The 26393-nt window shown below is 37.6% G+C and overlaps 1 protein-coding gene across 2 annotated transcripts in view; it reads left to right on the forward strand.

Annotated features, from left to right (window-relative positions):
• The window catches only part of LOC149817754 (protein PAF1 homolog), a 78149-nt gene that overhangs the window by 21074 nt on the left and 30682 nt on the right, over positions 1-26393 (forward strand). For both annotated transcript variants that reach the window (XR_016426980.1, XM_089984038.1), the window contains exons 2-7: positions 2803-2871; positions 10108-10215; positions 10395-10575; positions 10660-10739; positions 10849-10968; positions 26216-26321. Coding sequence is in view for 1 of the 2 variants with exons in the window: in XM_089984038.1 (XP_089840164.1) it covers positions 2803-2871; positions 10108-10215; positions 10395-10575; positions 10660-10739; positions 10849-10968; positions 26216-26321 (664 nt within the window). In the remaining variant the exon portion in view is untranslated. The remainder of the gene's footprint in view (positions 1-2802; positions 2872-10107; positions 10216-10394; positions 10576-10659; positions 10740-10848; positions 10969-26215; positions 26322-26393) is intronic.

A 26393-nucleotide genomic window follows, 5' to 3' on the forward strand; every position in this document is an offset into this window, starting at 1 on the left:
CAAAAAGTAAATAAAGGGGATGCAGCATTAGTGTTGATGATTTTCAATTATTATCAACATTTAAGAACTAAATGAGGGAGGTGTGAGTGGTGGTGGGGGTAGATTCTAAAGCTAAAAATTAAATATGGCCGACTTATTAATTTTCTCTGTCGTAGTTATTATCAATTTATCATACATCAATGTCCATCATCCAGAGTGAGAGAGAGAAAACATGCATCCATTCCACTATCCATCCACACACTCATGCCATGTATCCATCTATGTCTATCATTGCTTCATGCATTCATGCCCATGTATCCATTTATATATATGAAAGAGGGAAAGTGCATGGATGCATGCCTGCATGCATCCATGTCCATCATCCATGCTTGTTATGCATTCACGCCATTCATCCATTTGCATGAAATATGGAAGAGAGAGAGAGAGCAACTCATTGATTTCATCTTTGGAAACCACCACTCCTCCCTCATTTATTTATTTGAAAATCATTAATAATGTAAAGCCCTCATTTAAGTTCTATAATAATTGAGATTTTCAAACCCCATCTAGACCGTTGGTTTCAAAATAATCCAACGGTTTAGACAAGGGAGTAGGTGCTCTAGGAGCACCGTATCATTACTAATATACATATATAGAGTAATGGGTCCGTGCTAAACCCATTTGGTGCCAAACCACATGCTAAATGGATTTTTCAGCTTCTCCGATGCTTTTTATGCGGTTTCGGCCTATAAATGTGTTGGGCATGGTCAATTTACTAAGAATCCACACCTGGATCATGTGTTTTCGATGAAAAATCATGTGTTTTTGATGAAAAAATGATGTTTGGAGTCTAAAAAATTTACAAAGATTTTGGACCATTGATTTTTGAACTTTATAAAAACCCACCCATGTGTTGGAATCAAACACTTCAAGAGCTGATCCCTATAAAATCAAGTACATAGATCACATCTGTACGGTTAGAATTTAAAAAGAAAATGAAAGAAGTCAAAAAACCTATTTAACACGTGATTTAGCACCAAATGGGTTTAGCACCGATCCATTACTATATATATATCTCTTAGTTGTCAAAGGTGGCGCCTAGGTGACCTAGGCGCAGCCCCACCTCCTGGGCGACCAGGTTTTGGCGGTGGAGCCCTATATTGTCACCTAGGCGCTGCCTAGTTTTTTTTTTGAAGACATCATTTGTTTTATTCTTCGAGGAGAAGGAGAAGAATAAAAAGGAGAAGACATGCTATTTGTCTAGTTTGCATTATATCTATTGTCGAGAAGAAGAAGAAGAAGAAGAAGAAGAAGAAGAAGAAGAAGAAGAAGAAGAAGAAGAAGAAGGTTACGTAATATAATTGCTTTACAGTGTTCAACGACATATTATTTGTCTATTGCTTATTGTTGATTGATTTTATGTTGTATACATGTTTTTTATTCTATATTTTTTAAATTTTTTTATTTGGGGTACTGCCTAGGCCTTTTTAGGGGCTTACCGCCTAGGCTCCGGCTAGTGCCTATGACAACTAATATAGATATATATAGGGTAAATATTGGCTATTAATAAAAGTACAAAACTAATGAGTAGAAATCAGTTTTTTCTTAAAAAAATTTCAATTTTTTGTAGATCAAATGTTACAGTTATGATCTGCATGGCTTGTTTAATAAGAAACTCATTTTGAATAATGTGATTATGACAATTAATTAGGTTTTTAGAGGGGTCGAAAAATCAATGGCCCACAATGTGCCAAAATTTTATAACTCAAAAGATCACATTTTTACAATAAAAAAGCAGGAGCCAAGGCTTGATCCTTAGCAAACAAACCATGTTGAACACATCTATGGGGTTAGATTGATTCAATACAACTTGCACCTATGATTTCTAGCTCATTAGTTTTGTACCTTCATTAGTAGCCAATATATATATATATATATATATATATATACTAGAACATGTTAACTAGAAATATGTGCAATGGAGTTCTCTGAGATTTTCGTGGGTTCTTTTGTTTTTTGTTTTCTTAAATTTCTCCAAACGGACATGATCTACATGCATGGTTTTATATGGACTGGCTCTTGGATTGTCTGATTGAGATATAAACAGGATCTTTTAAGGCTTGAACATCAACGGCTCAGAATTTTTATAACTATTCATGCATCCAAAAATAGTATTTTCTCATAAAAAATACATGATCCAACAGTTGGTTCCTAGAAAATTGACCGTGCCGAACACATATGCACGGTTGGATTTGCAAGTGTCATAAATGCCAAGTTCACACTCTGGTTTACATATTTCTTGTTATATATATAATATATTCTGTGTGAGTGTGTTTTATTTTAAATATTTTTAGGTTTATGTTGGTACGCCAGAAATTTACCTTTTTAACGGGTTGTTTTTGTTTTACTTTGGGAAAAGAATTATCAGCATCATCTAACACTTTCCCCACATGAGGCCAATTACTATGAGAAGGGAAGAAGTGAAAACAGTATATCTCTTTATTCGGCATTTGTTTACCAGGAATCTTTAGAGATATAATTCTAGAACAGTTGAGTCTTGATGGAAGGTTTGGACAAATTTTGTTATCTTAACGGAGGGATCTTGCGTAGAAATCTACAAGGGAGGAAAAATCCATAGCTTGCTTGTATCTTTTTATGTAGTTGATGTTAGTTTGCTAGTTTCATATTTCATGAAAAACTCTAATCTTGTTTTCATTCTTATCGCCATCATTGAAAAATTTCCTTTGTTATACTGATTCCCATTGGTTATTCTGGCCATCTAATTTTCTTTGGTATATTTTCTATCCTTTTTGTTGCATGAAGATTCAGGAATGAGCTTCCAGATGCAACTGCACAACCAAAGCTATTAACCATGAGCACAAACAAAGATCGGTATGTTTATTCGACTCAATATATTATTCAGTCACTTGCCACCTTCTGAGCATACTTCATATATTGATTCCCTATTGAATTTAAATATTTAAACTGTTAGCACTTAAATTTGTTTTCACTGTGCTATATCTTTAGAGGATATATTCTTTAATGACATCGATAAAAACACTTTAAAGGACTATTTGATTTGTTGACTGTATAGATGATCTATTTGTTAAATACATGCACAAGCTACTGGATGGGCATGGATTGATGCATGCTCCGTTATACTATTCATGGTTATATATGTATATGAGAGGATATTAACTTATTGTGATTTCTGCTCGTGTTCATCATGACTTGTGTGGAGGCTGCTATAAATTGGCAGATTCTTCTGTTTGGCGTTCTTGAACAATTAAAAGTTAGCCTTCGTGGCCTTTGAGTTGCTTGATGTTGTAGTGTATGCGAATCCCTACATTAGAGCCTTAACCCAGAATAAGTAACTTGGAAGATAGGTGGGACACCTTCAAACATGAACAAGGTGTCCATCAACAAGTACAAAATGCACAAGCACAAATGCCACTAAGGGCACAATCACAAGTGCTACAAAGGGCATACACAAAGAACAAAAATAATAATCTTTATTGAAGAAAAATATGCAAGAAGCATAGTCTTTACAAAGGAGGGATACCCCTATTTATATACACAAGAGGGAGAGGAAGAGGAAGAGGACTAAAAGAAAGGGAGAGAGAGAGAGATAGCAAAGAAGAAGAGAGAAAGGACCCTCTAGATTTCTAGCAATGGCTAGAAATCTAGCCGTTGGATCAAGTCAACTCAAAGTTGACTTTGGTCCAATATTATATAATATATATATATATATATATTTGTGTATATATATGTATATTATATTATATAAATATAAAAATATATATAAAGATTTGTATATATATGTGTGTGTACAATTTATAATTTAACACTCTCCCTCAAACTTATGGTACGATGACCGAAAGTTTGCCTAAGAGAGAATGAAATCTAGGAGTAGAGAGAGGTTTGGTAAAAAAAGTTTGCCAGTTGGTACTCAGATGTGACATAGGGCAAATCAATGATTTCTTGAAGATATTCTTCTCGAACATAGTGGCAGTCCATCTCTATGTGCTTTGTTCTTTCGTGAAAAGTGTTGTTGCTGGTAATGTAGATAACATACTGATTGTCGCAATACATCTTTGACACTCCTAAAATCTTGATTCTCGTATCAGCTAACAATCTTTTCAGCCACACCATCTCCATTGTGGTTGAAGGGATGGCTTGCTACTCGGCTTCAATTGAGGAGAGAGAAACCTTTTGTTGTTTTTTGCACCTGCACGAGATTAACGATTCACCTAAAAAAATATAAAAACCCGTGGTCAAGTGTCTGTTATTCGGATCATCTCCCCAATTTGTATTAGTATATTCAAGTAAATCTAGTGCAGACGATGAAGGCATAAAAAACCTCTAGAAATCAATTTTTTTAGATATCTAACAATAGTCAAAATAGCTCCCATGTGAATAAATGTGAGATAGTGTTGAAAGTGACTAGCTATGTGTACAACATGTGCTATATCAGGTCTAGTAATTGTTAAGAAAGAGCTCTTATAAGCTATCAATACGGAGTTGGATCATCCAGAGGCTCCCTATTATCAATTTTCATTTTGACATTTGTTACTTTAGAAGTGGCACCCTTTTTGTCATCCGATATACCAGAACTGAGAACAATATCAGAAGCAAACTTAGACTAAGATAATAAATATCATTTAGGTAAATAATCTATCTCTATTCCTAGAAAGTATCGTAGAAAGCCCAAATCAGTCATTTCAAAACTTGTTTTAAGAACATTTTTAATATTTTGAACCTTTTGTTTATCTCCTTCAGCGATTATCATATAATCAATATAGAGAAGCAAGATGACAATACCTGCATCAAAATTCTTAACAAACCAAGTTGTGTCAGTCAAACATGATCTAAAACTAATATCAAACATAATATTGCTAAATTTATCATACCAAGCTTTGGGAGCTTGTTTTGGATCATATAACCTTTTGTAGACGAAGCTCCTTCCCTTGAGGTATTCTCATACTTGGGGGTACTTCCATGTACACTTCTAAAATATTTTCATTTAATTGAAGCAATTGCAATAAGGGTTCTAAATGTGGTCATGCGGGCAGCAAATGCAAAAGTTTCTTCATAATCTATACTATATTCTTGTGCATATCCTTTGACAACTAGCTTAACTTTGTATCTCTCGAGGGTCCCATCACTCTTGGTTTTTATCTTATATACCCATCTACAACTTATGGGTTTATTTTCTTGTAGAAGATCTTGGATAGACCGAGTATGAGCCTTTTCTAATGAATTTAGTTCTATCCTCATGGCTTTAATCCATTGAGAGTGATCTTTGGCCTGAGTGTATGACGAGGGTTCTATATATGAATGTATTAGAGCCATAGTCACAAATATCGGTATCGGCTATATCTCGACAAGGTATAATATTAGTTTTCTAATAAATCTTGGGAAAATCTTAGAATTTAAAAATAATATAAAAATGTAAAAAAAAATCAAAAATAAAAATAAATGTAAAGTCTACTTCCCTCTTTCTTTTTTTCTTTTTTTTCTTTCTTCCTTTCCTTTTTCTTCATCCCCTTCCTTTCCTTTCCTTCTTTTCTTCCTTCCTTCCCTCCGCTTTCTTCTTTCTTCTTTCCTTCCTCCTTATTTTTCTTCCCTTCCTCTTTCTTTTCTTCCTTCCTTCCTTTCCTCTTTCTTTCCTTCTTTTTTCTTTTTTTTCTTCCCTCGTCTTTCCATTCTTTTCTTCCTTATTTCTTTCCCTGTTACGGTTCTGGATGGGTTGCAACATCGATGATATCACAATATATTTAAGTTGCCGATATTTTAAAAATATTGCGATATTTTGCCGTTAATATCGTTTGTTCAAATTCTAGCATTAATATCACAATATTTTTAAAATATCGGCGGTATTTGTGAGTATGATTAAATCTATGTATGCTTGATACTTGGACGAAAAAGAGTCATAGGATACAAATTTGGATGGAGGTTGTGAAACTCTAGATGATTTTCTAGTTTGCAGAATACAAAACATTTGCAACAAAACTCTCATAATGTGACATAGTTAGGAGAGAGTCTAACAAGTTTTTTAATAGGAGAAATATTTTGCAAAGAAAAAGATGGTATTCTGTTTATAAGATAAACAAAAGTTAAGACGACTTCTGTCGAAAAGATCTTTGGCACATGACTAGCAATAAGGTTCTTGAAGTTCAATGATGTGCCTATGTTTTCTTTCAGCTAAGCTATTTTGTTGTGGTGTGTGAAGACAAGATCTTTGATGTGCGATGCCATGCATATTAAGATAACTTTTAAATTCATTTGAAACAAATTCTCCCCCTGAATCAGTCCAAAATTAGGGATTTCGTTTTCAGACCTATTTTTAACCAATTTATGAAAGTTTTGAAAATGAAAAAAGACTTTAGACAATATTGGTTTCAAACTGGTTTTTCACAATTTTGTATAATTCTTTAAAGCATGAGAATATATTGGATTTTTGCCTAAGAAAATAAATCCAAGTATATCTATTATAATTATCAATGAATACAACATAATAAGAGAACCCTCATTTTGACATGACTGGAGCCGGTCTCCATACGTCCTAATGCACAAGTTGAAAAGGTTTGGAAAAAATAAAAGTTCTAGAGCCTAAAAGAATTTTCTTCATTTTTTCAAGAATACAATCATTACATATGAATTTTTTTATTGCAAGTCTTTCAAAAAAGGAAAATGAGTTAATTTAGATACATTAGGATAACCTAATCTTTGAAGCCATGAAGAAATATCTTTTTCCTTAACAAAATTACAAATTGATTCTTTAGGAAGATGAAAAAAATCCATGTAATAGAGATTTCTCCTCTTGTGACCTTCCCTAATCTGCTTCCTTGATTGACGATCTTGCACCTAACACTTTTTTGATGGGGAGACCTTATAGTATCGTACCCATAATCCAAAATTTGCGAAACTGAAAACAAGTTTAGATTGAAGTTTTGGAATAATTCTAACTTTAGGAACTTGAAAATTTTTAAAGTGTTTGTGAATGCTCCAATACTTTTTATTTCTAAATTGTTTCCATTGGCCGTAAAAACACAAGAATTATAAAAAGATTTTGTGCATTCATATAAGAGAGATTCTAAAGGAATCATGTGAAAGGAGACACCGAAGTCAAGAATCCAAGAAAGCGTAATTGGAGGAGAGGAGGTAGATACAGAGATATCAGAAGTAGATGTGAAGGATGTCTTAAGGAATAATTGTAATGCTTTTTTTAGATTATGAATAAAATCCTTAAGGTCCCCTCCTTTCATGATAACTTCATTACCCATTTTCTGTGTCTCTTCAATAGTTATTACCTTCTTTTTGAGCTTAGGACACTTTGGTTTGCTAGCCTTGACAAAAATGAAAAATAAGTCTCCTTTCTCTTCCATTGTTATTTTTCAAAAAATGAGGAGGTTCAAGTCTTAACATGGCGAAAACCTTCGCACTTCCTTTAGTCATGCCAAGTCGGGTCTCCGCTTGATACACCTCTCCAAGAACATCATCAAGAGATGTGGCGGTGGTCCTATGAAGGATACTAGACCTAACTTGCTCAAACTCTGGTCTCAATCCGAATAGAAAAAAAATAAGTATTCTTTAGCAAGTTGCTTTTGCTTTATTTCAATAGTGGGGCCTTCTCACTTAGACTCTAGCAGTGCTAACTCGTCCCAAAGAGGTGAGAGGGTATCATTAGTAATCTTTCACACTTTTATCCCTTTGTTTAGTGATTCAAATTTTCTCTTGAGGAAAATATTATCGTGCTAAATCTTTTTGCATGAACATGTTCTTGAAAAAAAATCCAAGTCTCTTTTGCCCTTTTGAATTTTATTATACTTGCAACAATCTTGAGTTCCATGCTATTAAGGAACCAAGAGAGAATTTGGTTATTTTTAGCTTCCCAATCTTTCACCTTGATGTAGTCTTCTTTGAGCGCTTTCTCTCTTTCTTTATCACTAAGAGCTTTAACTTGATCACCATCTATTTTGGTGAGTATGAGTTGTGGTTCATATGTAGTACCACTTACAAATTCCCATAACCTTTTGCCTTTGATATGGTTCTCCATAGCAGCGGTTCACATCAAATAGTTGAAGTCGTTTAGCTTGAACACAATCACCGTCATAGATTCTTTATCGCCCATTGTGATAGAGAGAAACATGGCTTTGTGGAAGATTCTTTAGCTTTACACAATCCCAAGAGCCCCAAGCTCTGATACCATGAAATGAAACAAACAGAAATACAATAGAAAAATCCACTAAGGGCAAACAAAAAATAAAAAATAGTGCACAAGTACTGGTCCACCAAGGGGCAATACAATATCCAAGTATGAACAATCACAAAAGCACTACAAGTGCACACAAGAGCCACTATGGGCAAGCACAACGTATATAAAAAATATATATATTTCACTTGGGAAATGCTTAGAAAAGCATGGCACAATACAAGAGGTGGAGTGCCTTTAAATAGGCACTCAAGCAAACAAATGACCAGCCCCAACGGCTGTAATCTATGTCACCTGGATACGAGTGTGGTTACGGGTACATGTACAAGTACGGAAGGTACGACACGACAATTCTAAAAAATGTGGGTATGAGGACACGACTATATATATCAAATAAATACAAAATGAATTCAAAATAAACTGAATATAATCTAAAGATATATACTATATCTAAAATATATATTATATACTGAAAATATAAAGTTATAAACTGAAAATATAATTATAAATTATAAATTAAATACAAACTTGTATGTACAAAGGGTAAAATGCCGTGTCCGGGTGTCAATGCATGCTGACGTGGGTACAAAGGGCAAAATGGAGTGTCTGGGTACCATAAGCTGTAATCTATGTCACATGGGTGCGGGTAAGGGTACAAATACGACATGACAATTTAAAAAAATGCTAGTACGAGGACACAACTTAGGGAGAGAGAGTGTGGATCTGGGTCTGAATTATATATGGATCCATATAGAAGACATCTTATAAAAGGGGGGAAGGGCCCTTCCCTTTTTTGCTCTCTCTCTCTCTCTCTTGCGCGCCCTTTCCCCTCTCTCTCTCAGATTGTTGCAGGAGGAAGAAGAAGAAGCTGAGGTACACTCCCTCCCTCTCTCTCTTTCAGGCAGATTGAAAGGAGGTTGAAGAGGGTGTGCTCTCTCTCTCTCTCTTTCTCTTTCGTCTTCTTCCTTCTCCTTCTCTTCCTGTTTCTCTTTCGTTTTCTTCTTCCCTCTCCTCCTTTTCCTCTTTCGTCTTCATCTTCCTTCTCCTTTTCTTCCTCTTTCGCCTTCTTCTTCCTTCTCCTTTTTTTTTCCTCCTCTTCTTCCTTTCACCGACATAAAAAATGGTTTGGGTCAAGGTTGGACCCGATCCGATCCGGACCAGCACGTACCCGTGCTGCATCCGGTACCAGTGCCCATGTCGGGTTGTGTCGACACGGGTACGGCTGCTCAATAGCCGTGTCTATGTGACATAGACTGTAATTATAGCCGCTGGGACCAGTCCAATGGGTAGTTGGACTGACCAACAGCTATAAAACAGATAATATAAAAAATAAAAATAATACAAAAAACTAAGTCAGTTCCTAAAGGGCCGACACCTATTTACAATGCGAAAAGACTAAAATACCCCTGATGGGTATTTCAGTTTACATAAGGAACAGAATATATATGTATATACAAAGACACTATAATTTAACACCAACCAGCACCTATTTGTGTCTTTGCCACCTAACCTGCACACACACACACACACGTACTGGGTGGATTTTTTTTCTTTGGGAAGTGGGGTAGATGTGGGGTAGTGGGAGGGTAATATGGCTGTACTTGGTGAATGTGAGCCATCATAGTTCATATTACTTGCCAGTCTATTTGTTGATATATGTGTGCAAGGAGGAAAACTGTGGCTGCTGGCATGCATTGTGATACGGTTCTGAAATTTAATTTAACTCTTTAATTTTTATATTTTTTCCTGCAGACTCAAAGTAGTATAATAAAATGCAAATTTGATGTTTCTCAATTGAAACAATAAATCTTGGCTCCTGCATGAGACACATTATCTATTAATCAGCTTTTGCATAAGGGGTTTCATATTTCTATATCTCATTATGATGCATAAATTATTTCACATTGTTGCAGATATACCCGATTCAACATCACATCGCTGGAGAAGATGCACAAACCAAAGCTTTTTCATGAGCCAGACCTTGGAATACCACTTGATCTACTTGATATCAGTGTCTACAAGTAATATTTCTTTATTGTCATATCTTTCCTTTCTCCTACAGCAATTGTCTTAAGTGTTCTCATTTATTCTCTTCCTGAACTTTCTTAATATCTATGCTTTGGCATCTCCAAGAAAAAAAACTTGAGCATCTGTTGCGTTTAGAATGCTCAAATTCTCTTTTTTCCTGCCTTTTGACCAGTACTCCCAGTATAAGGCCTGCTCTTGCTCCTGAAGATGAAGAGCTGTTGCATGATAGTGACGTTGCAACACCAGTCAAAGTAGATGGAATCAGAAGGAAGGATCGCCCTACTGATAAAGGTGTTTCCTGGCTGGTGAAAACTCAATATATCTCACCGATTAGCTTGGATGCTGCAAAACAGGTAAAATATATATTGGATTTATGAAAAATAAGTTTTTCTTAAGTGTTGAACAACTTATGAAAGTTTAATGTTTTATTCATGTAGTCCATAACTGAAAAGCAAGCCAAAGAATTAAGAGAAACAAGGGAAGGTCGTAACCTTTTCTTGGAGAACCTCAATAATAGGTACTTTTTCTCGACTATTGACTTCTTTCACTGTTAACCATCCAGGGGTTCCAAAAAATTCCTTTTTTTTTCTAAATTCTCATAATTTTCATAACCTGAAAAATTTCAGGGATAGCCAAATTCAAGTTATTGAAGAATCATTTAAGGCATCCAAGTTACGTCCAGTGCATCAAACTAAACCAGAATTGCAGCCTGTTGAGATTTTGCCACTTCTGCCTGATTTTGACAGGTATCTTCCACACTTTTTATTTGTGTGCTCGAGTTTAAAATTTTTATGTTTTTTCATTATATGATATATGTAGCGAAAAATGCTAGTGGTGCCTGGCACTAGACTTCCTAAAGATTAAGGCTCTACTTGGGAACGGGCAGTTGGAGGAAATTTAAAAGTGGCAGCTGCCAATTTCTGGATTTGGCAGCTAGCACCTCTTGGAGGTGGTAGTTACCAAATCCATCTTTTAATGCAAATACAAAGGGGAGACGGTCTCACCTCCTTTCCCAAACACATAAACTACCTCCTCAACATCATTCTTCCAATCAGCCACCACCAAGGTAGTTTGACCAAGCTTTTAGCAAATGCATAAATTCCAGACCTAGCTGCTAGTTTTCAAACAGAGCCTAATTGTAGCCTAGGTGGCACCTGGAAAACCAAACAAGTGCATTAATTTATACGTACAGATTCTAACAAGATTAGAACATTGGACAATATGAAAAAAATAGGAGTCAGAGAATAGTGGTGGCACCTGATAAGATAGCAATTATGACCCAAGAAATTAGGCCTACTTCCACACTGGATACTGTGTGTGTATAAATATAAATACAAATATAATATATATATGAAAATAATAAATAAACCAAAATTGTTAATTCAAAATCTAAACATTAAATAATAGTACATATATAAAACAATATAAGGATGCCACTATCTCGTGTTCAGGCATGCATATATCAAACATATCTCGATGATAAAATAAAAACCTAAATAAAAGCCAACAAATGGAATTGTATATAAAGCATGAGATAGTGATCTTGAAGTCTTGAACACTATTCATCAACCTGGCACATGTGAATCATACCCAGATTACTAACTATTTTTCACCTTGTGCAAGGCCACAACTTTTGCAAACATGTCTTGGGGTTGGTCGTGTACAGATTTATGTGCATTAGATTTAGCCCTGTTGCACCTTTTCACAGATGAATCATCCGGATGCCACTATCTTCTAATGAGGTTGAGATTTAAAAACAAGCATTGCTTCTTCCATATCACCATTCTTTGTCAGAGATTTGTTATGATTGAAACCCCCAATCCTTTAAGAATAGTTTTTGCCATATTGGTTGGGGAAATAATTGAACCATGGTATGCACACTGTCTTAATTCTTGACTGGACCACATCTGTCTGTTTGGTCTTCTATTTATTCATTCAAGTCTGCCGTAGCAGTTTGGAGGTAGTCAGGGTCATAGCTATGCATCATGTGTTAATGCTTGATTGGGCCCAACTGCTTGTTCTTTGCTATTTTGCTCATCCAAGTTTCCACTTGCAAACATACAAATATTCGTAGTCTAGTTTCTGTCCTTACATGATCTGAATCAGTCCACATGCAACTCTGTAGATATCACAAGGTGTCTGTTTGCAGATAATATAAGCCTTTCAATAGGAGATCTCTTCAGACATCTGGGAACATAGCATTGACTTCATGTGATGCTTGTTGACGTCAATGTGTAATCTGGCTAATAATACGCATGCTTTGGGTTCTATAACAGTTGATTAAACAAGTTCTGAATTGATCTTTTGTAAGATTCAATTAATGTCTTCTTACCATGTCTGACCTTGAATCAGATTTTTCCTCTATAATGTGCTAAACTGCTAACAGACTTCACTTTGAGTACAAGATGCTCTTCCGTTGGAAAACAAGCATCCCTTTCTTGGAGTAAGCCACTTTTAACCAAGTTATTACTTCCTAGTCCATATTTATTTGTCCCCAATTTTGGCTTTGCTTTTATAGTGGACTTTGTATCATACCTGTTGATGACGAACTGGTCTGCACAAATTATTTCAATAATATTTACTGAATTTCTTAAACCAGCATTTTGATGATCATTTACTCCATATATGGATTGGTCACTTCAGCCTGCAATCAAGTTATTTTTCCTTTTTTTTATTCCTAGAGTCATTTGACTTGCACATATCTTAAATTTGAAAGGTTATTCAAGATTAGATCAAATTGATCTATAGGATAATCAAGTCTGCAGTAACTAACCAGTATGAATTAATATTGCAAAGAGAGCAAAATGTACTTGCAATCTTTGATAAGGAAGATTCTATACTGGAATGATCAAATATTGCAAGAGAGAAGCTGCTGAAGGGGGTTCTTTGTCCAAATGTGTTCATCTCTTCCTTCTTGAAATAGGTAGGTCCAGGTCTGTATGACTGGAAGGACTAAGCATAAGTTGTGAGTACTAAATTCAGGTATTTCTTCCTAGTCGAAAACTCATAAGATGAACAAATTTATCTCACGAGACAACTTGATATTTTACAAGATGGTCTAACTTTCTCTAGAGGGGAACCTACTGTTCTGGACCGCCATGTTTTTCACTTTTTGCATCTTATGTGTATACCTTTTTGGCATTCTCCAGTGCCATATAAATGGCCTTTGGCCTAAGCCCGCACCATATATTTCGGTAATGGGCTCTTCTCCCCCCCTCTATCTATGGATATCTCTCTCTATGTACTTTGCTTCCGCTTGTTATAATAAAAGTTTATGCATCCTTGTCTCTTTGTTCTTTATGTGTTTGTACATGCATGTACTTTTGCTTTCGCTCTTGAACGTATGTTGAGGGTTTGCCTGTGCACTTAAAAGGCTTACTTTCGGTGTTTGTGATTGACCGAGACATCATCACAGGGGCCTTCGCTTCTAAGCCCGTGACAAGTTGGTACTAGAGCCTTATCGACGTTGGGATTGACAATGCCGTTGAAGAAACAAAACATGCTATTCGGGTAGTCAGGTTCCTCCCGAAGAAGAGTTCATGTCTGATGCCGTGTGTTAGCCATCGTGCGCAGTGTCGCTTAGCTAATGGTGACAGTGACCAATGTGAAAAAGTTGGTCAATGTGACTAATGTTGCTTTCGTGACGCTCACTCATGAGATCGGGACTGCAGTAAAGTGAGTAGTGGACTCTGTGGAAAGTCTTGCCACTAGATTTGGGGATTCGGTGGATGATCTCTTCCCCAAATTTGATGATATGTTGGGATGGTTAAACACTGTAGAAATGGATGTTGTCTGATGGAAGAATGATCAATTGGAGCCACAATTGAGGACTGTCCCAGCTGGTGGAGCAACGACGCATGTGGATTGGCCGCATATCAAGCTACCTGAGCCTGCAAAGTATAGGAGCACTCGGAATTGGAGATATCTCAAGAACTTTATTTACTAGATAGAGTAGTACCTCGATGTTGCTAGAGTTGAGGAAGACACAAACATATTACACACCACAACGATGTATTTTGCGGATAAAACAATCCTTTGGTGGAGACACTGCATAGGTGATGTTGGACAAGGGCTTGTCGTGATAGACTCATGGGAGGATCTCAAGAAAGAGCTACACTACTTCTTTTTGCCCAAAAATGAGGAAAGATTGCCCAACAACATGCTGCTAGTATTGAAGCAGATGTTCACCTCGGTGATGTTGAACATCGAGGAGATGGGCGACACAAATCGGTTGTTCCACTTCAGTCATGGATTGCATGGGTGGGTAGCTACGGAGCTCATTCGACATGACCTTCCAACTCTCACTACTTGCTTGCTGTTGCGGAAAAGCTTGCCAAGTTCGATAGGTGCAACACGACATTTCAAGGTAGACAATATGAAAATGACCGTAACAACAACAATAATCGAAAGGAAAATCAAAGGAATAACAATGGGCACAATGTTGACCGTGGAAACCAGTAGAATTCTAGTCAACAAAATGGCCAGAATAACAACAATAATCTGAACAAGAACAATCCTCAAGGACATCTGTCATGGTGATCACTGGGCCCAGGTCTGTCCCAACAAGAATCACGATCAAGCAAATGGAGATAACCGCTCACCTCGAGCTACGAATGCCGTTCAGGGTGAAGAAGTTCGTCAACCTATATAAGCGCTAACTGTTGGTGCAATGCATATGATGAATGCAGTGAAGGTGACAACTATTGCGAAACCACCTGTATGTAAGGAACTGATCAAACTTCTGCTCAACGGGAGCCTACCCAAGGCGTTGGTACTCAAGTGCCACACATATCTTCATCTCTCGCGAAGAAGCAGAACATTTGGGGTTACAGTGTGAGAAGGAGAGCCACATGAAAGCGGTGAACTCCGAAGCAAAAGCCATCTACAGTGTTGTCTATAATGCACTATTGTGAATCCATAATTGGTCGGGAAGGACCACATTTTTATGAGATTTGGTGAGGGGCCTTTACTGCAGTGCAAGCTACACATAAACAAAAAATAGAGAAGAGGGAGAGACAAAGAGAGAGATGCAGAATGGCTGGGGAGGCAGAACGCAACCACCGAGCCCTAATCATCACATATATAAAGTAATTTACAATGAGACTATATTACATAAATGCCATTAATGAGAATAAAAACACACGCATGTTAACACCATCGTGTGTATTAATGTGAAACACACATCAACAACATCGTGCGTATGGATCTGGATCCAGATCCATACGCATGCTCTATTTTAACACCCTCCCTCAAGTTGTACATGGCCTTGGAGCATGTACAACTTGCTCTTCAACAACCAAAATTGACGTCCTGTTAACCCCTTGGTAAACAAGTCTGCCACTTGATCTTCTGTTCGAACATGACGTAGTTTTATCTCTTTCATCTCGACTTTCTACCGTATAAAATGTTGATAAATTTCAATATGCTTCGTTCTGCTATGCTGAATAGGGTTACATGTAATATTTATTGCGCTTTGATTGTCACATAGAAGAGATGATCGAATAATTCTCCTCAAGATCACTCAATAAGTGTCTAATCAATGTAACTTCTGCCGTGCCTGCAACCATCGACCTGTATTTTACCTCTGTACTCGATCGTGCCACTGCTTTTTGTTTTCTACTGCTCCAAGACACTAAATTGTGTCCAATGTATACACAATATCCAGAGACGGATTGTCTCTCATCTGGATCACCTGCCCAATCTGCGTCTGTGTAAGTGACGAGTTCATATCCTTGATGTAGGTTATTGTTCTTGCGATAAACAAGTCCGTCTCCTACAGTTCCTTTTAAATAACGTAGAATACGCTTCACAGCTTTCATATGACCTTCCGTTGGAGTATGCATAAACTGAGATACCTGATTGACAACATAAACTATATCAGGTCTGGTAAAAGTCAAATACTGCAACATCCCTACAAGACTTCTATACGTTGTAGGGTTGACACAAAGGTGGCCATCTTTAGAGCTCAACCTTTGATGTAATACACTCAGAGTGTTGACTGGTTTGCAATTCGTCATCCCGGCCCTTTCCAGAAGATCAAGAGTGTACTTTTGTTGCATGAGTGTTAATGTGCCTTTTTGTCTGTCAACCTCCACACCAAGGAAGTATTTCAACTCCTCTAAATCTTTCATCTTGAAAATTTTCATCAAAAAACGCTTTACTTCTTGCACATGATTGTCTAAACTCCCAGTGATCACAATATCATCAACATATATGAGAAGAAGTGTAACAATGTCTGATTTCTGGTAAATAAAGAGCGAGTGGTCTAGAGAGCATCTTCTAAAACCATAGCCTTGAATTTGCATGGAGAAACTTTCAAACCTAGAGCGAGACACCTGTTTCAACTCATATAGAGATTTCCTTAGCTTGCACACCCAGGCAGTAGGATCCTTCTCGGCATATCCAGGAGGTTGTTCCATATATACTTCCTCCTTTAAAATCCCATGCAAGAATGCATTTTTAACATCCATTTGGCTAAGCTTCCAGCCTCGGTCGACTGCTAAGGATATGTTGACACGAATTGTGCCCATTTTGACTATCGGACTAAATGTTTCATCGTAATCTTCACCATATTGTTGCGTGAATCCCCAAGCAACAAGCCATGCCTTATATCTGTTAATACTTCCTTCAGGCTTATATTTTGTTTTATAAACCCATTTTGAGCCAACTACATTCTTTCCTTCTGGTCGAGGTACTATTTCTTAAGTTTGGCACTTAAGAAGAGTTTTCATTTCTTCATTCATAGCCTCAATCCAATGACGGGATTGAAGAGCTTGATTAAAACAAGTGAGTTCATTCTGCTTTGTGAGTTGATACATAAACAATTGAAAATCAAGGGAAAAGGTCTCATAACTTACCCATCACTGAATAGGATGTCTGATGCGTGACGACCTTTGGGCCGGATCATTAAAGATGACTTCCACATCCCTCGGCTCTGTATTTCCGTCCCTTCTAGTGTAAATCTATCTAGAGAAGCCTTCAACTGGAGGTGGTTCAACTGAAGATGGCTCGACATGCATCTCTGAGTCACCCAACTCTCTACTCAAGTCAAAGGAAGGACAAGCCGCCTGACATGTCTCTCTTGTATTGGCAAAAAGGTCCACGCTCATCCATGGATCATATACCTCTATTTCTCGACATGGCAACTGTTTGGAGTCATTGATCTGGAAATTCTGCTCATCAAAAACAACATTTCTAGAGGTCCTATTACGTTTTGTAGTAGAATCATAGGATCGATAGCCTTTGTATTCATCTGCATACCCAACAAATCTGCACTTAGCGGCTTTGTCCTAAAACTTATTTCGCAAAGATGAATCAATATGCACATAACATATACAACAAAAAACACGCATCTCATCATAAGACGGATGTTGCCAAAATAAAGTATAATAAGGAGATTCGAGATCCAGAAGAGCCATAGGAAGACGATTTATGACATGAACAAATGTGTGAAAAGCTTTTGTTCAAAGACTAATAGGCACCTTGCTGTCATGTAACATACTCATCGCACTTTCAACAATATGTCGGTGTTTCCTCTCCATGACCCCATTTTGTTGAGGGGTATGAGGGCAAGAAACCTGTCGACTTATTCCTTTATCCCGAATAAAGGCAATAAACTCGTTCGATGAATACTCTCCTCCACCATCACATTGTAAATGCATAATATCACAGGAAAACTTTGTTTTGACCATCGAATGGAATTCCCAAAATATTTGGAAAACTTCATGCTTATGTTTTAAGAAATATATCCAAGTATAGCAGGAATAAGAATCAATAAATATAATATAGTAACGACTGCCAGAGAGAGAAGGAATAGGGGCGGGTCCCCAAACATCAGAACAAATAATCTCAAATGACTTTGAAGCTCTTTTATTAATAGTATGAAAAGGAAGAACATGACTTTTGCAGAGTTCATAAGATGAACCTTTTTTATTCTCTAAAGGGGAACATAAACTAGACTTCGAAAAAAGACCATCAGATACAAATATTTCAATGAAACCTCGACTACAATGTCCCAAGCGACTGTGCTAGATATCTGGCTTATTACAATGAGATGAATCAAAGACTTCAAATAAATTGAAAGACAAAGACTCTGAAGACGAAGATACTGAAGAATGCTTGGACGACTCTAACTGGAGAATTGGAACTGAGGGAATCTCCTTGAAGACGTACATGTTTTCTCGTCGCTCCCCTTCAGCGAACGTCTCTTTCGTTCTTAGATCCTTAACATAAACAGAGGATGGAGTAAATTCGACTGGAGAATTTATATCGTCAACAAGTTTAACCACAGAGACAATGTTCTTTTTAATATTAGGAGCAAGAAGGACATTGGACAAGTGAAGTGAGGACTTTGACATAGGAATATGTGCACTGCCGATATGACTAATAGAGTGAGAAGTTTCATCTCCCGTAACTATACTACCATTTTCAAGATAAGGCAATAAGTGAGATAACTTACCCGCATTACCCGTGACATGAGTGGCAGCAACAGAGTCAACATACCATTCTCCTTGTTCATTTTGCTTGATCGTCATATGTGACAATGCTGATATTAAAAGTTGTTGCACATTTGCAGATGGCGCTTTCGTGTCCATAGTGGTGACTGACTTATTCTTAATTTTGTTTATTTTGCCTCTGTTTTGCAGATTAAACCAACAATCGGCTTTCACATGTTCTCTTTTGTTACATAAAAAGCAAGTGGGCACTCTCTTCTGATTCCCTGCATTAAAGGCACCCAAAATATTAGGTGTAGGCAAGATACCACGTCCTCCCTGCCCAAAACGTCCTCGGCTTCTGCCTATGCCTCCTTGATTTCCTCCATTCCCTCATTCAAAACCTACAGAAGTGTCCGTAGCCAAAACTGAGTGAGAACGAGCTGATTCATTTCCTTCCGCCCTTTGTTTCATAATCATCTCATGCTAGAGAAGTTTCGCCTGAAGATCGTCAAAGTTGGGCAAGTGGGGAAGACATTACAAAGTTGTGGTAAACATGTCAATCAGGACCCAATCCATTAAGAAGTTGTACTTTATCTTTATCTGAAATAGTGCTTCCAATAATAGCCAATTGGTCAGTAATATTCTTCATGCGGCCTATGCATTTCATAAGAGAGAGCTTACTCCATAGATTTACCACAGTATAATCATCTGAAATAATAGCAAACACTTCTTGAGAGAGTGTTGACATAATATAAACAACCAAAGACTGATCTCACTTTCTCCAAGCTGTAAATTCTTGATTTTTAACGGATTTGGTAATTGTGTCACCCTTTTCATTCTTGGTTTCCTGCAAAATGAGTCGTGGTGGCATAAAAACATAACCATCTAAATGTTCATTGAGGTCTTGACTCCGTATGAACAGAAGTATTTGTCTCTTCCATGTCAAGAAATTAGAATGGGTGAGTTTTTCTGTAACAAGCTGGTTTAAAAAAGTAGCAGAGGGACCAGAAGAAGTCGAGTAGGAATCCATATCAATGAAACAACGAATAAGCAGACAAGGCAAGAGCTTCAATAGAACATGTACTTGCGCAGTCAATGCCTTGAAGTCTGCCTATAGACATTGCGCAGAGAAGCACAAGACTGATTTTACTGTTGGTTTAAAAGGAAGAAGGAATATTTATAATAGTGAATGTAAAAATCACTATTATATAAAGGAATCTGATATCAACGATCAGCGATACATAAAGGTAACCAACAATATGGAGAACAAAGAAACAATTCAGAGAAAGGAATAGGCAGAAATCAAAGAGGGCCGATATGTTGTGGTTCACGGCAAAGAACTTACCGACAGTAAATGAGCAGATTAAATCTCAAGAAGAACGATATACCAAATTTGACGTGATCAGATCTGTCTTAAAAGTAATGAAGAAAACGAGAAGAATAGAGAAGAAAGAGGGATTGAGATTAGGATTTGGAGGAAACCCATATCTGATATAACCAGAGGAGAAGGAATATCGATATCAATTCATACGTACATCAATCAATCAACTAACAATTTGTAGACAAATATAACATGAAATAGTGTAACACATTATTTCTTATCCCGGACAGATAAAGTCTGCAAAACGTGAATAAAGCAGAACTAAGAAGACAATATTAGAAAGGAAGGTAAAGAAATGGGCACACAAATTTGGATTGGGTATGAGAATCAAGATCAAGAAAGTATCTTGATGTAAAGGTTTAGATCTGATGTTGGTAACACTTGATGCAGATCAAATCCAAAAACTGGGTAGTCAGGAAGATATTTGTTTCAAAATATCAGGTCTGAACCTGATAGAATACGGTTCAGGTCAAATCTGATTAGTAAAATAATGGATCTGGATCAAACTATAGCAGATCTAACGATCCAACAAGGCTAAAACAAGATGAGGAATAAATAGGGGAGTATGAGAGGGAGAAGAACAATAGAAGAAGAAGAAGAGTAGAGAGCGGGAGATCAAAAGCTTGGATTAATGGAACTTACTTGGATCTAAGCTCTGATACCATATGAGTTTTGGTGAGGGGCCTTTACCGCATTGCAAGCTGCATATAAACAAAAAATAGAGAAGAGGGAGAGACAAAGAGAGATGCAGAATGGCTGGGGCGGCAGAACACAGCCACCGAGCCCTATTCGTCACATATATAAAGTAATTTACATTGAGACTATATTACATAAATGCCATTAATGAGAATAAAAATACACGCACGTTAACAACATTGTGCGTATTAATGTGAAACACATGTCAACAACATCGTGCGTATGGATCTGGATCCAGATCCATATGCATGCTCTATTTTAACAATTTTCATTAGCACCGATGGATGATTTCAAAGTCATCATTGGGATGAAATTTTTGAGAAGTAACAAGGCAATATTGATGCCTCATCTGAATATTGTTAGCTTTGAGGGTGAAAATCAGCCCTACATGATAGCCACACTGCCTACAGAGAAGCCTCATGAGCGCTATGTTTGCGTTCCAACTGAAGAGAGGTATGAAAAGTGGTGATGAGACTTTTCTTTTCACGATCCGAGCAACAGAAGAAGCGAGAGAAGTCGTTGATGTCCCATGGGCCCTAGTGCTCGTATTAAAGGAGTTCAATGATGTTATGTCTGTTGAACTGTCGAAGAAGCTACCTCCGAGACCCGAGGTAGACCATCAGATCGAGTTAGTGTTGGATGCACGACCACCTGCAATGACTCCATACTAAGTGGCAATTCTTGAGCTGCAGAAACTGTGCAAACAACTGGATGCCATGCTCGAAGCAAGAATTATCCAACTGTTCAAAGCTCCCTTTAGAGCACCCGTGCTATTTTAGGCAAAGCATGATGAGTCGAAGCATATGTGCATTGACTACAAAGCATTGAATAAATTGACAGTAAAGAACAAGTATCCGCTTTCTTTGATCACAGACTTGTTTGATAAGCTCAGAAAGGCTTATGTTTTCTCTAAGTTGGACATGAGTTCGTGTTATGGGCAAGTAAGAGTTGCTAAAGTAGATGAAGCTAAAACGACTTTTTGTGATGTGTTATTGGGCGTTCAAATTTCTTGTTATGCCATTCAACTTGAACACTTCTGCAATCTTCTCAACTTTGATGAACAAGATTTTCTACCCACACCTTGATAAGTTTGTCATGGTTTACTTGGATGACATAGTGGTGTACACCTCCTTTATGGAGGAGCATATTCAACACCTTCAGATTGTGTTTCAAACTCTAAAGGATCACGAGCTGTATGTCCAACGGGAAAAGTGCCTATTTGGTTAGGGTGGAAGTTCACTTTCTTGGCCATGTTGTAGGAGGAGGCAGATTGAAAATGGACCACAAGAAGGTTGAGGCCATTCAAGAGTGAGAGCCGCCTGCTAAGGTTCCTGAATTACGCTCTTTCTTGGGATTTACCAACTACTATCGGCGATTCATCAAATGATATTAGCAGGTTACCGCCTTGCTTATTGATTTGCTAAAGAAAGACAGACACATGCCAAGAAGCTTTTGAGAAGCTTAAGCGCACCCTGATAGAAAAACTTGTGCTAAGGTTACCAGTTTGCTAACAACCATTTGAAGTGCAGATTGATGCGTTTGACTTTGCGATTGGAGGGATGTTAGTAGGAAGGATATCCCATTGCATTTTAGAACCGCAAGCTGAATGACGCCGAACGACGATACACTGTGCACGAGCATGAAATGTTAGCAGTCGTGCATTGTTTTCACACATGGAGGCACTATTTTTTGGGGTCACAATTCGTTGTGCGCACTGAGAACGTTGAGATAAGCTACTTTTAAACATAAGCTGAGTTCAAGACAAGCCCATTGGCAAGATTTTTTGGTGGAATTTGATATGGTCCTTAAGTACAAGCTCGACAGGACCAATGTTGTTGCAGACGCCTTGAGTCGGAAGCTGGAACTTGAAGCATTGCTTGCTTGAGATGACAACGTTAACCAACAGACGAATGATCTTCTCGAGCAAGTTCGGGAAGCTTTGAGGAATAATCCAACAACCAACAATTGATCATGCTGGTAAAGGAAGGAAAGACAGAGATCTTGGTTGGATAACGATTTTTTCCACTTCACGGGAGATCGTTTGTACATCGCGTGGCAGGATACTCTACGAAGGCGCTCAATTCATGAGTGCCATGATCCATCTGGGCGGGTTACCCAGGATAGCAGAGGACTTTGGCATTGTTGGAACGTGCGTTCTATTGGCCACAAATGCTTAACGATGTGGACGCTTACGTGCAGACCTGCTAGATCTGTCAGCAGGACAAACCCGTCAACCAAAGATCTATAAGATTATAGGAGCTACTACCAGTGCCGAGTTGTTCGTGGGAGTGTATCTCCATGGACTTCATGTCAGTTTACCAAAAGCTCAAGGTTGTAGTTCAATTTATTTGGTTGTAGACAGGTTTTCAAAGTATGCTATCTTCGTATCTGCTCCTGCCACCTGCTCAGTTGCTGATACCGTAAAGTTGTTCGTGCGAAACATGATTAAGTATTGGGGAATACCCGAGATCATCTTCAGCGATTGAGACGCCCGCTTCATGAGAAAATTTTGGCGAGTAGTATTTTGCTTGATGGTGATGGACTTGCATTTTAGCACAAGTTTTCATCCCCAAACCGATGGACAAACTGAGAGGATCAACGACATGCTGGAGGAATATGTTCGACACTTTGTTAGTGCCAATCAAAGAGATTGGGTTGATTTACTTGATGCCACCTAATTCTGCTACAACCTTCAAAAGAGCGAGTCATCCGACCGTAGTCCATTCGAAGTTGCAATAGTACATCTACAGACTCTGCACTCCCTTGCCGTGTGAGGATGTGGCAAAGCCCCTTATGCATACCAGCTTGTCAGAAATTGACAGGATCAAACAAAATTGACAAAGGCGTATCTGAACAAGGTGACCAAGTACATGAAGAAATGGGCGGATGAGAAGCGTCGACCAACAAAATTTTGTGTTGGAAATAAGATGTTGGCGAAGCTCTTCCCCAATTGTACAAGTATCTTTCGGGGTCACCACCGAGGTGTCATTCACAAGTATGATGACCCCTTCATTATTACAATCGCGTTGGAAACTTGACATATAGGCTGGACTTACCATCAAATTTCCAAGTGCAACCAGTCTTCCATGTATCCCACCTGAAGCCATTACATGAAGATGAAGGAGATTCACAACAGAGCATGCCTCAACGTGCTCCCATCACATAACACACACTATCAACAGTCAGTATCCTAGACAGAGAACCGAAAGTTATCCTCAACCACTTCAACAACTATATCGGCGAAGTCAAGAAGTAAGAAAGTGAAGCCATCTGTGAAAAAAATACCCACATGTTTTAACATCGTCAACTTGTGGAGGACTACCATGAACGATTGGCTTCGAGGATGGCACCAACTTAGGCAGGGGAGCGCCTTCCGAACCGCCATGTTTTCACTTTTTGTATCTGATGTATGTGTGCCATATAAATGGCCTTTAGCCTAAGCCTCCCGTATACTTCGGTAACGAGCCCCTCTCCCCCTCTCTATCTCTTTCTCTATGTACTTTACTTTCGCATGCTATAAAGAAAGTTTATGCACCCTTGCCTCTTTACTCTCTGTGTTTGTGAATGCACGCACTTTTGCTTTTGCTCCTGTGCATGTGTTGAGAGTTTGCCTGAGCGCTTAAAAGACCTGCTTTCGGCGTTTGTAATTGACCGAGGCATCATCGGGGGCCCTTTACTTCTATGTCCGTGACACCTTCAATGCTTTCCTTCTCCTTGGTCAACAAATATAAGGTGACCTCTCTAGTGGTTTGTACGAGAATAGATAATGGGAAAGTATAACAAGAATGATATGTCATAGGCATGGGAGAAGAGAAATGCAGATACATAAGAATATTCACTTACCTTGATATACAAAGGTCACCTGGGGTGGTTCATAGAGATAAGGCAATTAGAACTACATTTTCTACTCTGGTTTCCTTGAATAGAGACTTGCAATCTTGGGAGGTGGAGCCCTGATATATGACATGGGGGAAGGATGTGACATAGTAAATGATACCAAGGTTGTAAGTATCGTATTGTTACCCGTATCAGTCGGGCACAAAATAAGATACACATTGTATAATAAAGAATCTTAATTTTTTAATATTTTTTTTTCAAAATTTCTAAAAAAATCACAAAAAATCATAAAAAAGTACCATAAATTATAAAAAATTATATAAAAATCATAACACATGAAACAATGATTAATTGCACAAAATACAACCATAAAATCACATATGAAGCATTTATATCTCTATGAGCTACATAAGACGTCATCAGACATCAACTATCTTATAAGAACAATGCAAAATATTAAATATCTTGTAATTAAGAACATTCCACAAGACTTGTACTTTCATATCACATAAATAAAAATATTATGGCAATAGTTGCACTCGATTTTGAATCGGTTTCCACTCATTACTTGAGTGCCACATTGCCATGCCAGATCATTTGATGCCATCTTTGTTGGAGTATGGAGCTTGATTTCTATCCTGATATAAATCCTTAATTTTCCTAGATCCAACTTCGCGATAAGTTGGCGTGGGGTTGCAAGGGGACAACCCCCCCTTAGTTGAAATGTTTTTAGAGAATAGTTTTGTAATTTTATTCATAATAGTTTTTTTTTTACCGTAATCCACTTAAGTAGAAAAATAGTGAAAATGCATTCTTACTAGAGCAAATTGCAAAAGCCCTCTCCCTTGCGCACAAATCAGCCTTCAAATCACTCTCATGACTCCTAGGGTGCGTGGATACCCCTCTAATGGCCTCTACACAAATGGGGGAGTCGGCCCTCACGAGGACTTTAAATCTCTAAAAGAAATTTATGATTTTGCTCTTTTTAAAGTGCGCTGAAGGTGTATTGTACGCACGATACGGTACGATACAGGGTTGTATCGTACGATACATACAATACAGGTACGATACATATGCGTATCACGATACAAGTGTATCATATCATTATTTCTCATAGTAACGATATGTATTGTACCGTATCGTAGAATACGGTATGATACATCATTGAATGGTACAACTAAACAACTAAACATGAGGTTACTAAATTTCATTTCCATATTCTTTGGTTCATTTTAAGTGTTGGCTTTTGGGACATGTACTTTTTTCTTTTATTTATTTTGGTGTCATAGAATTTACTGTTTTCCAAGTAAAGGTGAAACCAAGGAAATTCATCTAGTGGATATGGTATCAAGCTTGTCACTGTGATTGTTGGAAATATTAACCAGGAAATTTGCGCCAAAAACAAACATGAAGCGTTCACCTCAGAATGCAGATTTATTCTTTAGATGAATACCTGCACTCACATACTCCTAGAAATAGAGTAAAGACGTGAATTATTTCTGAGGTTGTAGGATATGGTTGATGCTTGAGAAAAAAATTGAGGATTCTTTACAAAGGTAAAAAAATGCTCAGTAATTCACTTGAGTTAACATGTTGGTCCAGTATCATTGTTTTCCAATTGATGGCAATGGTTCTGATCTCCAGGTACGAAGACCGCTTTGTTACCGTGGCCTTTGATAGCGATCCTACAGCTGAGTCAGAAATTTACAGCAAGTTAGATCGAGATATTTGTGATGATCTTGAATCAAAGGTGACAACTTGCTGTGTTTATTTAATATCCTGCTTGCTAATTCTTCTCCTTTTTGATAAACTTGTAACTATA

Source organism: Nuphar pumila, chromosome 13, assembly GCF_984573655.1.
Source record: "Nuphar pumila chromosome 13, dmNupPumi1.hap1.1, whole genome shotgun sequence".
Lineage (NCBI taxonomy): Eukaryota > Viridiplantae > Streptophyta > Magnoliopsida > Nymphaeales > Nymphaeaceae > Nuphar > Nuphar pumila.